At 45.5% G+C, this 14,493-nt stretch overlaps 1 protein-coding gene across 1 annotated transcript; it reads right to left on the reverse strand.

The window, feature by feature from the left end:
- Nucleotides 1–1,060: 1,060 nt before the first annotated feature.
- On the reverse strand, nucleotides 1,061–12,137 carry TOMM34 (translocase of outer mitochondrial membrane 34). The gene is made up of 7 exons (XM_075901271.1): nucleotides 11,932–12,137; nucleotides 9,738–9,837; nucleotides 7,854–8,006; nucleotides 5,870–6,039; nucleotides 4,125–4,272; nucleotides 3,087–3,213; nucleotides 1,061–2,197 (listed from the first exon to the last, which is right to left on the reverse strand). The coding sequence occupies exons 1-7, from the start codon at nucleotides 12,050–12,052 to the stop codon at nucleotides 2,093–2,095; spliced, it is 924 nt and encodes a 307-aa protein (XP_075757386.1). The 5' UTR covers nucleotides 12,053–12,137; the 3' UTR covers nucleotides 1,061–2,092.
- Nucleotides 12,138–14,493: the final 2,356 nt, after the last annotated feature.

The raw sequence follows: 14,493 nt of genomic DNA on the forward strand, positions 1-14,493 counted from the left end.
TCAAGTTGGGGGGGGGGGGGGGGGCGCGTCGTAACTCGAGTCTGTACGTTGTACGCCGTCGTAAATGCGGGGCTGAGGACACAAGTCGATTTCAGCCCCTTCTGCAGTTACAGAAAAGGTCATAAGTGTGGGGGGTCATAAATTGGGGGCCTGCCATAGTATAGCTATGTCATAAAGAGCCCATGGAAGCTTGGACCTACAGGTCTAGGCTTGCTGTAGACATCACTGCATGCAATTCATGGTTTGAGGTTTTTTCCTGCAGCTGCAAAGGTAAACAGATTTTACAATAAAAGGTGAAGTGTTACAGTACAGCTGTGTGGCCGTGAAGTGAACACACACTTTCTTTGCTGAGAAAAAAGCTATTTGCTACATTAACATCGTGAGGGCATTGTATAATTCCTGAATTCAAAAATATTGAGCTGTCCTGAGTAGGGATATAAAATCCTGTTTAATTAACCTGTTGCTCTCCTGCAGATGGGGTGGGGTAGTCCTCCTCCTACACCAGACAGGGGCTGCACGGAGCAGGCTAGAGCACTCCCCTTTTCCAGCTGCAGCAGCCCCTACAGGGCTGCTCCAGCCCCCCACTGGCTAACCAGTAACATTCCCAACCCTACTAGAGATTAGAAGTGGAAATAAAACCAACATTCACTCATCTTGCAGGAGGAATGATAGGTGGGAAGAGCAGACTCCATGTACTTCAGTGTGAGTAGTCAACACTTGCTGGTAGTAAGTGTCCTGAAAACATCTCCAGTTAGGATTTGTCAGCACTTCTGTTTCTCACTGGAGCTATGCTGTAAGACTGTTGTTCTGCTGGATGCAACAATCCAACAACCTAAGCATACACCTAGATAGAAGTTTGGAAAACAGCTGTGTTTTTATCAGTATATAAATATCTCTGTAGTTCCATTACACAGTGGGTGCTCTTAGACCATAAGCACACAGGAAATAGTACTTTATACTGGCAAAAGATTAAAGTCTTGCCTGCCACCAGCAACAATTATGGTAGCAACATATGCACAAAGCCCAGTGTTAAATACCCAATTCTAATAACATACAGCTGTAACATATGCTGGCTTTTTAATAGGAGTTGCATTGTTCATACAGTAGCTTTGCCAAACAAATCGTATCTATTTCAGTCTCAGTATTAACAAATAACTTCATTACCACCATCAGCTGGGAAGAATCAGAATATAACATGCTTGTAAGTCTCTGATGGAGGAAGATGGTACCTCACATGAGGCCCCTGTGAAGAACTATTATACAGCCTCTTGCCTGTACTAGTAGTAATAGCAGCTGGTCACCGAGACATAAACCAAAGCTAAAACATTATTTAGAAAGTAGCTCTGAGGGTTCAAAGCACTTGGGACCCAAACTTATGCAGTGCATTAAAGACAGCCCACAAATACAGTATCAAGGAAATTTTAAAGAGTGGGTAGCTATTTTGGTGAAGAAGAAGAGCGATATAGAAGAAGCCACAAGCTTCTGAACAGTTATTCCAAACAAAAGCTTCTTTAGGCCAGTAGGCACCAGCTAAAAGAGGAAACACCTGAGCCATTTATTCATGTTGAGGTCTCACTCATATTTAAAGGAGTTGAACTTTACTAGGGAAACCCTGCCTTTAGTTTCTCATGCAGCAGCCCCTGTAAGTGGCTTGCTTAAGTAAGCAGCCCCACTAGACACAATAGATCTGCTTCTCTCCAACTGCAATACATATACATAAATGCAATTTACTGCTCTTGAAGACACGCCTCAGCCAAAAGAGGAGGAGTCCTATCCCCTTTACCCATCTTTGCAAACAGATTAATTTAAACAATACAGTTACAAACAATTCCCTTATATCAAGGAAATTAAGATGAATGCTTTTCAAAGACAGGGTTATTTAAAACCTTTAAAGATCTTACAGGGAGATACCAGTTTTGATAATAATGATACATACTAATGTACATGTAATTAAGCAGTAGAGAACTAGCTACTACTCAGCAAATCAGGATGGTAGATTTCAGAGCTGGCTGTACGGTGTTGGCCCCTGCATGAGTATTAAAAGGAAAGCCTGTCTTCTGCAGTAAAGAGCAGACAGATTTAATTCTGCTTTTTATTTTAAGTTCTTGTTCAGTTCTTGCAGTAGCTTCTGTGCAGCTGTGTTCTTTGGTTCAATTTTCAGAAGGCTGGTAATGTCGGCCATGCTTGATTTGTAATCCTAGAAGCAAAACGCATTTTTAAAACACTGAAAATGCTAACATTTTTTAAGGTTGGCCTTCACACACTGAAGAACTAGCCCAATAGTAAATGGTTCTTACCAGTACACGTGCTGCGTAACTGTACCTGCCATAGCCTCTTTTACTTCACATGTGCTTCTTACAGAAGAGACTGACAACAGCATAGCTGTTTTATAATGCACGTGAACTGGAGACTAGAAAGGCACTTTGTTTATATGGCAAATGCACTCTGGAGGGGACACTCATGCATTAACTTCCTCCAGTCATACAATTATTCTAATATTATACCTAGATTACAGATCATTTAACTCCAGCTGCATTAACTGATGAAATATTGTAGAACCCCACTATTAGCCTAAATCTTAACTACAGCTATTTGCTCCCCCCCAAAAAAAAATTAATAAATTCTATAGGCATTTTCAATCCCACACACAGGATCTAGCTGGTCCCAGGAATTTCAGGCAACTCAATGCAGCAAGAGACCTGAAGCTAGCAAATGACAAATCCACAGGAAGGTGAAGTTAGCTGCTAATGACTTCATTAAAGTAAAACAAGCATTATTTCCAGAAAACATGACTTGCAGGACCATTTTAAAAGGGCAAACACCCTGATTCAGGTCTCTCTGTTCTCCCAAACAGATTTGCACATATCTATACAGCTGTCAGACAGTGAAAGTACTAGGAATCTTCCTTCATTATGTGCCAGACCTTAGGATAATTAGGTAGTAAATTTATAGTTATTTCCCAAAAAGTGCATTATAAATGGTCTATGGAAGTTCCACAGTTGTGATTTCAAGATTCTTTGATGCCTGTGAGAATGCAGCTGCTCTACTGCAGTCCTGAAAGGGGTCTGAAACTCCTTTGCACTTACCTTTAGTTCTTTAAATGCTTGAGCGCGTCTGTAAAATGCCTTAATATTTTTAGCATCTAACCCCAGAGCATCTGTGCAGTCTTGTATTGCTTCCTTGTACTGCTTCAGAGACAGGTAACAAAGAGCTCTGGCATAAGACAATGTTGATTAAATGTTTCAGGCAACAAGTAGTCAGCTACAATGACCCCTGCTTTGGGGCACTATATTCAATCTCAGCTAAGTTTCTTTCTTGGACAGAGTCACTGTACAAACCCTGCAATGACTGATAGGATTTTTTAAACCAAGGCAAGGCAAATCATATGTGCAGCATACATGTACCCAAAGAAGACCTCGTCTCAACCTCTTCCCAGTCACAAGCTGCCCTTTAATCATATATTTTTTAAAACTTCTCTATAAATTTAGTTAATTCTACTAACTACTAAAAATCTTTTCATTTCCTCAGCTCAGTATTTATTTTGGATAAAAAGGAGAAGAAAATAATAGCTCCACAAATCTGCAAGAATTAATATTTTTCTCAATTGTTTTCATTCCTCAGCTGTCATTTTAAGAGTTTCTACGGTTATACTGTCCTGGAAAATCCTCTCTAGCTGCCTTTAAATTCACCACAAGTAACAGAGGTTTCAGATAAGTCATTGTATCACCAAAACCAGGACATTCTTAGCAGAACCAAAGATTAGAAAAGAAAAACAAAACTTAACAATTTAAACTTTGAATTTCCATGCAGTCTCCTGAAAGCCTCTTTGGAAAATAAAAGCATCCCTACTTGCAGAGCAAACATAGGTTATGCAGAGAAAATACTTCCCCTAATCTCCCATACACATAATACACAAAGCTATGTATTCTGATCAGAGACCAACACTGATCGATGTTAAAGGAAAAACTCTACCCATTATGCATGCACAAAGCTCCCATTCATGTAAGTGGGAGCTGTGTGTGAGCATGAGAGAACAGGATTGGGTCCCAATTTGGAAAGAGTTACTGCAGTTATTTAAGGAGTGCCCCAAAGGGAAATAAAGTAAACAGGTGCTTGTACTTTACCTGTTGGTGTATATCGCACTTTCCCGATTACAGAGTTTTAGACTCTCGCTGTACTTTTCAATAGCTTTTTTATGGTTCCCTGTCTTCACAAGTTCATTTCCTTCTTGCTTCAGAGTTTTTGCTCTTTCAATCATAGCAGCAGTAGGCACTGGAAGTTGTATTTAAGAGAACATAGTGCTATATAAAAAAAGAGCTGAGCAGTCACGTGTTAATGACTGATCAATACAGTTAATAAAAATTAGAGCTTTTTAAGTATGAAAACCTAAGTAACCACAGAAAAGCCTGAATTCTCCCGAAGACCTGCACTGTGGGAAGATTATCTTTGGACAGAAACCTACCTAAATATCTGGGCACCACAGCTTCACTGAGAATGAAATGGCTAGATGTGCCCGAAGGAATAGAGGCCACAGGAGGAGGAGTTGGCTATAGAATCACACATCTGATAAAATTCAGCGATTAAAACTTTCATTCCTTGTTCAGCAGAGTTTAAGAATCCTGAGGGGATGACTGGTCAGCAACAGGATACAGAATGGAGTAACTGGCTTTTTAGTATTTATTATATGTATTACTACAAGATTTACCTAGTGTTGCTTGGGTCCTTAACTCCATTAATTTTTGTTTTTTGGAAAATAAAATTAAAATGTACATGCTTAATTTAAATCATTGCTCTGGGGTGGGGCCGTGGATGAAGGGGTCATCATGCAAGCTGCCCCAAGGAGAGAAGACTACCCCAGGCCTCTCTCACCATAGCATCTTGGGGCCAGGTGAGAAGCGCCTCTCCATGGCTGAGACAGCTCCAGCAAGCACAGCCAGAAGAGGGGTGTATGTCCCCCATCTGGGGCAGGTCCAGGTTCTTCTGCCCCCTGCGCTCCCCAACCAGGAATGCAAAAAAACTGAACTGTGAACTTCCCCCATACTTCCTGACAAAGGGGAGCTGCCAGCAAATGGGGTGGGGGGGAGGGAAGGGGCAGGGGAGCTTCAGGTTCCCCCCCGCCCTTCCTAAAGGGTGCCTTAGAGTAGGAGATTCAGGCCTGGTGCAGTCTCATATGAGGACGGGGGCGGAAGGCACACTCCCAGCCAGTCCCTTTCACCTGCTTGGTGATTCTGTCTTTTTTCAGTATGGTTTTATGAGAATCAATCCTATGCCAGGAGCTTCCCATTTTCCCACACAACCAAACCCTTACCTTGCTTTAAGTTAGAAGAGGAAGCTGTATACTGAATGTGGTGGTCCTAGCTCTCACTGTTTGAGTTCTTGAACAAAGAGATGGACTCTCTCAAATATACAGTAGATACTAAAGCAGGGACGGGGAACCTGCATCCCAGGCTACTGCGACCCACAGCTTCCATTGTCCAGAAATGTTGAACCACATCACCTGGGAACCCACTAGCAGCTAAATCTGATGAAGCATATGTAGCCTGTGGGCCAGAGGTTCCCCACCCTATACTAAAGTTTACATATACCATACAAGAATAATACCCCACTGTACGAGACAGGCTTTGCCTTAAAGAGCTTACCATTATGGACAAATGGTGGAAGAATGTATTATATTATCCCCATTGTAGAGACAGAGAATTGGCCAAAGTCACACAGGGAGTCTGTGGCAGAGCCAGGAACTGAGACTACTTTTCCTGAGATCAAGGCCAATGCCTTAAGGACCCAGCCAAGTTTAGCAGATGCCTTGTACTTTCCTGTCCTGTCTTAGTCCCACAATTCCATGTGCTAGCTAAATGTGGGAAAGGCTCACCATGTTTTTCTACAGATGTAGTTTCATTAGGTTTGTGTTTTCTGGCAGCCTCCTGGCTTCCTGCAGAAGGTAAGTCCCATCTTCGCTGAGCAGAAAGAGGAACTGAAGGGATTGGTGGGAGCTTCTGGCGCCACTCGAGGCCATCCTTCTCCAACAGGACTTTTGTCATTCTGGAAATAGAGATATAGTCTATGCAGCTTCCAAGTCTGCTGACAGAGCAGGCCACCTAACCGAGCAATTATTGCGACCACTGTGCATGCAGCCCTGCTAACTGCGTGCAGCCAGGAAAAAGTGCCTTTTCGGTAGGAAAACTGTTGTTTTAGTGTTTGTCTTTGAGTAGTTCAAATATTTAGTGACTTAAGCCTCTTGTACACCCATGTCTTCATACAGTGAATTGGTAGCAGAGCCAGGACTGGAATCTTGACCTCCTGACTCAGTCCTGAATCTGAACCACAAGGCCATGCTTCTTCATGAGGAGATCTGGCTATCTGGGGCAATGAGCAGATAAACAGAACATCTGTGCCTGAAATGCCATTCAGAAAGGAAGCTTTAAAAAAAAAAAAAAAAAAAAAAAAAGACTATCCAGTTACCACAAACAGCAGTTTATAAGCTAATGTTATATACTTTTTTTTGCAACAAACTTAAAATGCATCTAAAACAAGCTTCAGTCTCTACATATTCTCCATATTTCTTGTCCAGGTCCCCTTTTCCAATTTCTGTCAGCTCAGGTGCCAAGGAAAGTTTCTCTTTCCCTTTTGTGAAAAGTAAAACTAAGCTCTTCATACACAAAGGGTTTCAGTGAAAGAAGTCTCTTCCTGCTTTTGGCATTGTCGATATCGAGAAAATATAGGAAGGGAGCTAGGAATTCACTAGAATTCACCAGTGCATTGAAACATAAGAAAACATGGAGTGGCACAGAGGTTCAGATGCTGTTTGCTCATCACAAAACTAGTTTTGTAGAACACACTGGCTACGTCTACACTGGCCCCTTTTTCGGAAGGGGCATGCTAATTTTGAAAGTGGGAATAGGGAAATCCGCGGGGGATTTAAATATCCCCCGCGGATTTAAATAAACATGTCCGCCGCTTTTTTCCGGCTTGGGGAAAAGCCGGAAAAAAAGCGTCTAGACTGGCCCGATCCTCCGGAATAAAGCCCTATTCCGGAGGATCTCTTATTCCTACTTTGAAGCCACTGTGTCTATACAAACTATTCTCAGCCCTCTTGGGAACAGAAAGGTGCCAAGGAGACTTCAGGTGGCAATTTGAAGAGTTGCATGGCCAAATGGAGTTATTTCTTAGCTATAATAGAAGGAAGTAGCAACTTGATGGGAACAGGCATCTATAGAGCTGGCAGCAAATATTACCAAAGAGCTCACACCACAGAAGAGATGTTAGATCACACAACAACTGGATCTCTGTATTTAAAAAGCATTCCAATGCACCCAACCTGCTCCTTGTAATGTGGAGCTGGATTTGCAGAGGCAACTGAATGAGATCTGCTGTACAGTAATTCCTCATTTAACACCTTAGATGTGTTTCTGAAAATGTTCGTGCTAAGCAAAAATGTGATATGCGGGGTCAATTTTCCCATTAAAGATAATGGAAAAGATGGGGGTTGCATTTCAGGTGGTGGTGGCAAAATCAATTTTTTGTTAGTGCTGGTTGTCAACGTCAACATTAGATATCTAGCAACACAAGTTGCCGCAGTCTGTTAAAACACAAAGTGGAGTGAGCAGAGGAGTGCTGTGACCACGTGTATTCATCCGCTCATGCATATTACCACCGTTTTCACCAACTTATACTGCCGCGCAAAGTAGTCTGCCACTTGATTATTTTCGTGTTATTTCGAAGATGGACGTGTTATTCGAAAAACATTCCCCAAAAAATCATGCTATTGCAAAAACTTGTTAAGTGGGCACATGTTAAACGAGTACTTACTGTACATTCAATTCTGATCTGCATAACTATATGGAGTTAGGAGTTACCTGTTGACACCATCATGCGCAGCTGGTACAGTGCAGTCAACTTGTAAAATAGTCTTGTAGTCCACATAGGCCAACTGGTATCTCTCCAGAGCTTCATAGCCTGCTGCCCGCCTCAGTAGGGGTTTGATTCCAAAAGGGACCAGGTCCAATGCACTAGATCAGTGGGGAGAAAGCAACACAGCTCATTGAGCCACCTGAGCTAAATTAATCAGAGAGGTAGTCAGAAAGTCAATTATTTAATATCAGATTCCTCCACGTAGGGAACAAATGCTGCAGAAGTGGGTACTTTGGTGAATTTTTTCATCTCTCATTCCTGTGATAACGTAACTAGTGGTTAAAGAAAGAAAATATTAATCTTCTCTCCCAATGACAATCACAAAGACCAATTTGAGGGACTGTCTAATAAAAAAAGGATAAAACCTGTTTAGTAAAGAAGAAAGGTTATGCTATCCAGAACACTGCTCCAAATAGAATTAATGGTTCATTCCTTGCTGCAATAGGTAGGTTCTCCATACTTAAAATAATTCCACTAGCATTAAAACTTGTTTTAAAATTTATTCCTATCCATTTGATTGCTTATGAAACATACTAGGATAGGCAGAAGGCTCTTAACCAATCCACACCAGAATAATGTATGGGGGGGGGAGGAGAAACAGCTCACCTGTCATATTTTAAGCTTAGAGAAACAAGTTGAGTGCTGTAATATCTTTTACTGGACCAAATTCTGTGGTGAAAGAGACAAGCTTTTGAGCTACACATAGGTGTAGTTAGTACACTGCAGAAGTGTAATTAATACATATTATGTGCTATTTATGCTTAATCTGTACCACCTTGTATTTAGCTGTGACACTCAGAATACCTTTCTAATACTTTAAGAAGAGCTCTGTGTAGCTTGAAAGCTCATCGTTGTCACTAGCAGAAGTTGGTCCTAGTCTCTCCAATATCCTGGAACCAACATGGCTACCCCTCCACTTCAAAGTTTCGATTTCCAAGACGGATAAAGAAATAGTGATACGGCAACCACAGAATCCCACTGCACTAGTTGGGGTAGTAAGCTGTTTAAGACAGAACCTTTGTCTTCAGAGCTGAGTGTATATGTAACATGCTGTTGGTGCTATACAGACTTAATTGTTCCCTAAAGGTAAGAGCATCTGGCTACAGTTTTCCAAAAGAGATGGAGAGGGCAGATTAGGGTTATGTCAAGTTATTGTGTAATCATTGCTATTTTAAACCAGCGTTAACTCAGGTTAGCAACACTTTTTTTGTGGACACAGTGAAGGCATAACCTACATGAGCTATGAGGCCTTTTCCAGGTTTGTCTAGGATCTCATAGCCATAGTCTTAAATTTGCCTCTTACTGAGGAACAAGTCTCTGTCATACCACATTCCAAGTGTTTGGGAAAGAGGCATTTGGAGTGGGGAGTGACCAAAATCCTTGACCTAATTCTTCAAAAAGTATGGGCCAAATCTAGTTCTCAATTACACCTATGCGAATACAGATTCATACCAATATAACTGAGAGCAGAATCTGCCTATACTTGACCCCAACAGAGTAAAATATTCATAATGGAGTAAAAGAGAAACTAAAAAAGATTCATTTCCTTATATCAGGACAGAATATCATCACCGCATAACAGGGTACATATATAGCAAATTCTATATTCAATCCTGTCTCTATCTCTAGATAGAAGATGCTTATTTAACTGCCACTGGGCAGTATGAACCTGGGACCATTAGTGTAGGAGCCTTTACAGCTTGAGCTATAAAGCCAACTGGCTTTCAGCTCAGGCTGTGGAGCTCCCTTGTTCTTATCTCTTGCTGGAAGTGGTCTAAGTGTCACCATGTGCAACAATGAACCACACTAGGTGTGTGGGTTACACTTACACTGAACAGTCCTTAACACAGAGACTACAATTTCCATCTTTCAAGTAGCAGGCAGCTCTGTTTGAATAGAGGACACTTGCTTCTTCAGCATTCCTCTCCCCTAAGAGCAGAGACAGAAAACAAAACAAATCAAATTGTGACGTGCATAACAGTATTCAATAGACCTTAAAGCTACCTCATTTGAGGCAGCCACTTGCTGCAGAAAGCAAGACTCCATGCACCGTGGCAATTACAGGTATTCAAGTCACGGATGGAGAAAGAACAGAGAGGTTTACTGCTGATATCACTATCGGTACTAGCAATAGTACTCAACATTTTTTATCTCCAAAGCATTAGCTAATTAATCCTCAGGCCTCCTGAGAGGCAGAAAAACACTATTTTCCCTGTCCTAAAGATGAAGAGAGAGAGGCAGGCTAAGTGAACTGCCCAACGTAAGGATCAGATTCTAGGCTTGGAGCTTACAACTACCTAGCTGCCAGGCTGTCTCTTTTTCACCTGTCCATAATTCAGTAATTTGGCCTTTTCAATGGTGCAATAGGTAGACACACCATATGGTGGTAGTCAGAGTTAGTGAAACGTCATGGCTTGCAGAAGAGTTTCAAAAAGCACTAGTAACTTTATGGCAGGGTAAGTTTGCGGCCTAAAGACCTGCAGCGGTCTTCCTTTACACTCTTTTACACACGCATGGCAACAAAGTCAAGCTGTATATGTCCATAAAGCTGTTCAGTGTAGGGCACTGGTGGGCAACCTCTGGCCAGAGGGCAACACTTAACCCATTGGGGTTCTATGTGTGGCCTACAAAACACTTTTACTGTTGCCCATCTGCAAGGTTGACAGATTCTGCTGATTTGGCTATGTCTACACTGGCCAGTTTTATTAGAAAATCAGCCGCTTTTCTGGAAAAACTTGCCAGCTGTCTACACTGGCCGCTTGAATTTCCGCAAAAGCACTGACTTCCTACTGTAAGAAATCAGTGCTTCTTGCGGAAATACTATTCTGCTCCCATTCAGGCAAAAGTCCCTTTTGCATAAAGCTTTTGTGCAAAAGCGCCGGTGTGGACAGCTCAGATTTGTTTTCCGCAAAAAAGCCCCGATCGCGAAAATGGTGATCGGGGCTTTTTTGCGGAAAAGTGCGTCTAGATTGGCACGGACGCTTTTCCGCAAAAGTGCTGTTGCAGAAAAACGTGCGTGCCAATCTAGACGCTCTGTTCTGAAAATGCTTTTAACGGAAAAGTTTTCCGTTAAAAGCATTTCCGGAAAATCATGCCAATCTAGACGCAGCCATTTCTGTCTACATAGTTTTTTCCTTTCAGGTATTACTAAAGTGACATGCACTTAAGGCAAGGGCACGTGAAGCGAGGTGCATACTGACTGCACACAACACTGACTGTAAAAGCCATGCGTTCCCTCTGCATCCAATCAAAGCGCCGCTAAGGTTCAGTCGGCACACCAGAAAATTCCAGGCATGCAAGCGTAGTTACCAAAACTACCCTATCCCAGGAGACTGTCTTGGTTACAACAATCATGTGGCCCAGTGAGATGAAGAAGGGCCACTCATGTGGCCCACTCACTAACTTAGGTTGCCCATCTCTGATGTGGGGGTGCAGCCTTGTGGACATTTTGTCACCTAGACTATTAAAGGGACATCCATTTGCTGTCTATATGAAACCATTTTCAAATGGGGGGGGGGGGGGGAGAAGAGTTTATGAACCCTTGCAGTGTCCTAGTGATTTGTGTTTGAATAGCCATGCCTGTAAATACTGGATCGGGCTCAGCTGTGGAGGTCACACTACAGGGATGGTCTCCCTTTCCCCAGCACCTGGTTCAGTGCCTCTACCTACCTCCTGGGGCCCCAGCAGCGGTGTAAGGCACAGGCACGGGGCCATATGCCATCGCTCAAAGGAACGAGCACACGCAGCTCTGCGCCCACGGGAAAGCGGGGGAACGGAGGGGAGCGGGGAGGCTTTAACACCCTCCCCAAGTCCACGGGCCAGGGAAGAGCAGTGATTTTAGGGGAGGGAAAGGCGCTTCCGCCCAGAATGCGGGGGAGGGGCCGTTTTGAACACCAGGGCCCGGGCCCAGGCTGAGGGGAAAGGCGGGTTCAGACCCCGGGCCCCAAGGGGAAGCAGATCCGCGCCCTCCCCCCCCACGGGACACGGCAGCTGCGCCCCCCCGGGGCCCGCCCCCGCCCGTACCTGCCGCCTCCAGCAGCCCCAGCGCCTGGCTGTAGAGCGCGGCCGCCTGGCAGTACTGGCCGCTGCGGAACTGCTCGTTCCCGGCGCGGCGCAGCTCGGACACCCGGCCCGCGCGGGCCATGGAGCTCGGAGAGCGGCAGTCTCCGCTCTAGAGCCTTCTACTGCTTCCTGCCGGCCGGCACCGGCGGCCCCGCCTCCTGCGCCCGGGAGCCCGGCCCCTTCTCCGGAACTGCCCCGGCTGGAGGCTCCGCTCCCCTGGCGCAGGGCGGGGGTCGGTGGTGGGGGAGGGATACACCCCCCCGCCCCGGGCTATCACCCCCCCCCGGTTTCCTAACTCCCCAGCCCCGGGCTATCACCCCCCCAGCTCCCCTAACCCCCAGCCCCGGGCTATCACCCCCCCCCCCCCGGTTTCCTAACTCCCCAGCCCCGGGCTATCACCCCCCCCCCCTCCCAGTTTCCTAACTCCCCAGCCCCGGGCTATCACCCCCCCCCCCGGTTTCCTAACTCCCCAGCCCCGGGCTATCACCCCCCCCCTCCCAGTTTCCTAACTCCCCAGCCCCGGGCTATCACCCCCCCCCCCCGGTTTCCTAACTCCCCAGCCCCGGGCTATCACCCCCCCCTCCCAGTTTCCTAACTCCCCAGCCCCGGGCTATCACCCCCCCCCCCCCGGTTTCCTAACTCCCCAGCCCCGGGCTATCACCCCCCCCAGCTCCCCTAACCCCCCAGTTCTGGGCTATCACCTCCCCCCCAGCTCCCCTAACCCCCAGTTCTGGGCTGTCACCTCCCCCCCAGCTCCCCTAACCCCCAGTTCTGGGCTATCACCCCCCCCCAGTTCCCCTAACCCTCCCCCCCAGTTCCCCTAACCCTAACCCTCCCCCCCAGCTCTCCTAACCCCCAGTTCTGGGCTATCACCTCCCCCCAGCTCCCCTAACCCCCAGTTCTAGGCTATCACCCCCCAGTTCCCCTAACCCTAACCCTCCCCCCCAGCTCTCCTAACCCTCAGTTCTGGGCTATCACTCCCCCCCAGCTCCCCTAACCCCCAGTTCTGGGCTATCACCTCCCCCCCATCTCCCCTAACCCCCAGTTCTGGGCTATCACCCCCCCCCCCAGCTTCCCTAACCCCCAGTTTTGGGCTATCACCCCCCCCAGCTCTCCTAATCCCCAGTTTTGGGCTATCACCCCCCCCCCCCCCCCAGCTCTCCTAATCCCCAGTTCTGGGCTATCACCTCCCCCCCAGCTCCCCTAATCCCCCCAGCTCTGGGCTATCACCCTCACCCCCAGCTCCCTTCAGCAACAGCTCCCCTCATCCCATGTACCCTGAACCCCCAGCTCCGGGTTATCACACACCCTCAACTCCTCTAACCCCCAGCTCCGGGCTATCACCTCAGCCACAGCTCCTTTCACCCCCAGCTCCAGGCTCTCTCTCTCTCTCTCTCTCTCTCTCTCTCACACACACACACACACACACACACCCACCCACCCACCCACCCAACCCAGCTGGACTATTGTGTCTAGTTCTGGACACAATATTTCAGGAAAAATGTGGACAAACTAGGAGCAGATTCAAAGGAGAGTCATAAAAATGATTAAAGGTCTAGAAAACATGACTATGAGGGAATATTTTTTTTAAAAATGGGTTTATTTAGATCAGAGAAGAAGACTCAGCAAGGATACGATAAAAGTTTTCAAGTACATAAAAGGTTGTTACAAGAAAGAGGAATAAAAATTGTTCTCTTTAACCTTTGAGGATAGGACTAAAAGCAAAGAGCTTAAATTACAGCAAGGGCATTTTGAGTTGGACATTAGGAAAACCTTCCTATCAGGGTGGTTAAGCACTGTAATGAATTGCCTAGCAAGGTTATGGAATCTCCATCACTGGAGATTTTAAAGAGCAGGTTACACAAACACCTGTCAGTGATGATATAGATAAGACTTAGTACTACCAGGAGTACAGGAAACTTAGGAACTATGGCCACTAGGGGCAGAGAAGTCTGTGCATGAGGATGCGCAACATAAACAAATTGTCTCAGGGCCCTAATATGCTGTGTGCCAAAAGTTGCTAACCCCTGGATAAAAGGAAAGGAGAACAGAGAATACATCTCTCTTCTGATTCCCTCTTCTGCTAATAACAGGGGGGAGCTCCCATTTCTCCTGGGATGACACGGTAAGTCTTCCTCTTCCTCTTGCAATTAGCTTTAGCTTCTGGAGCTAGTGTTGATGAACTATGCCAAGTTCTTGAGTGAATAACTGATCATCTTCTCCAGTGGCAGCTTGGAGCACATTCAACCCAGTGGGACAGCCTGTATTAATTTTGTTTTAATGGCTTGTTGGAGAGTTGGTGGCTCCTCCATGGGGACATGGTCCCAAATATGTCCCTAATGCAGTTCATGACTCCCCTGACATCTGTCATCTCTGCAGCCAGAGGGAGACTTAGCTACGGTACATCATATTGTAGCCCCTTTTACAGCTTCTCTAGAACCCCTTATTGAGATTCTAGCTCCACTTCTCTCCTCGCCTCATTTATGCACAACCCATCTCCTGAATCCACAGAGTTGCCAGTGT

The sequence above is a fragment of the Pelodiscus sinensis genome, chromosome 18 (genome assembly GCF_049634645.1).
Source record: "Pelodiscus sinensis isolate JC-2024 chromosome 18, ASM4963464v1, whole genome shotgun sequence".
NCBI classification, from domain to species: domain Eukaryota; kingdom Metazoa; phylum Chordata; order Testudines; family Trionychidae; genus Pelodiscus; species Pelodiscus sinensis.

What these genes read in the sequence shown, in the direction of transcription:
- TOMM34 (XM_075901271.1), bottom strand. Translation starts at nt 12,052, where the DNA reads ATGGCCCGCGCGGGCCGGGTGTCCGAGCTGCGCCGCGCCGGGAACGAG. An exon ending in GGGGCTGCTGGAGGCGGCAG is followed by an intron (nt 9,838 to 11,931) that starts GTACGGGCGGGG and finishes CTCTGCTCTTAG; the next exon opens with GGGAGAGGAATGCTGAAGAA. An exon ending in TACATCTGTAGAAAAACATG is followed by an intron (nt 4,273 to 5,869) that starts GTGAGCCTTTCC and finishes TACAACTTCCAG; the next exon opens with TGCCTACTGCTGCTATGATT.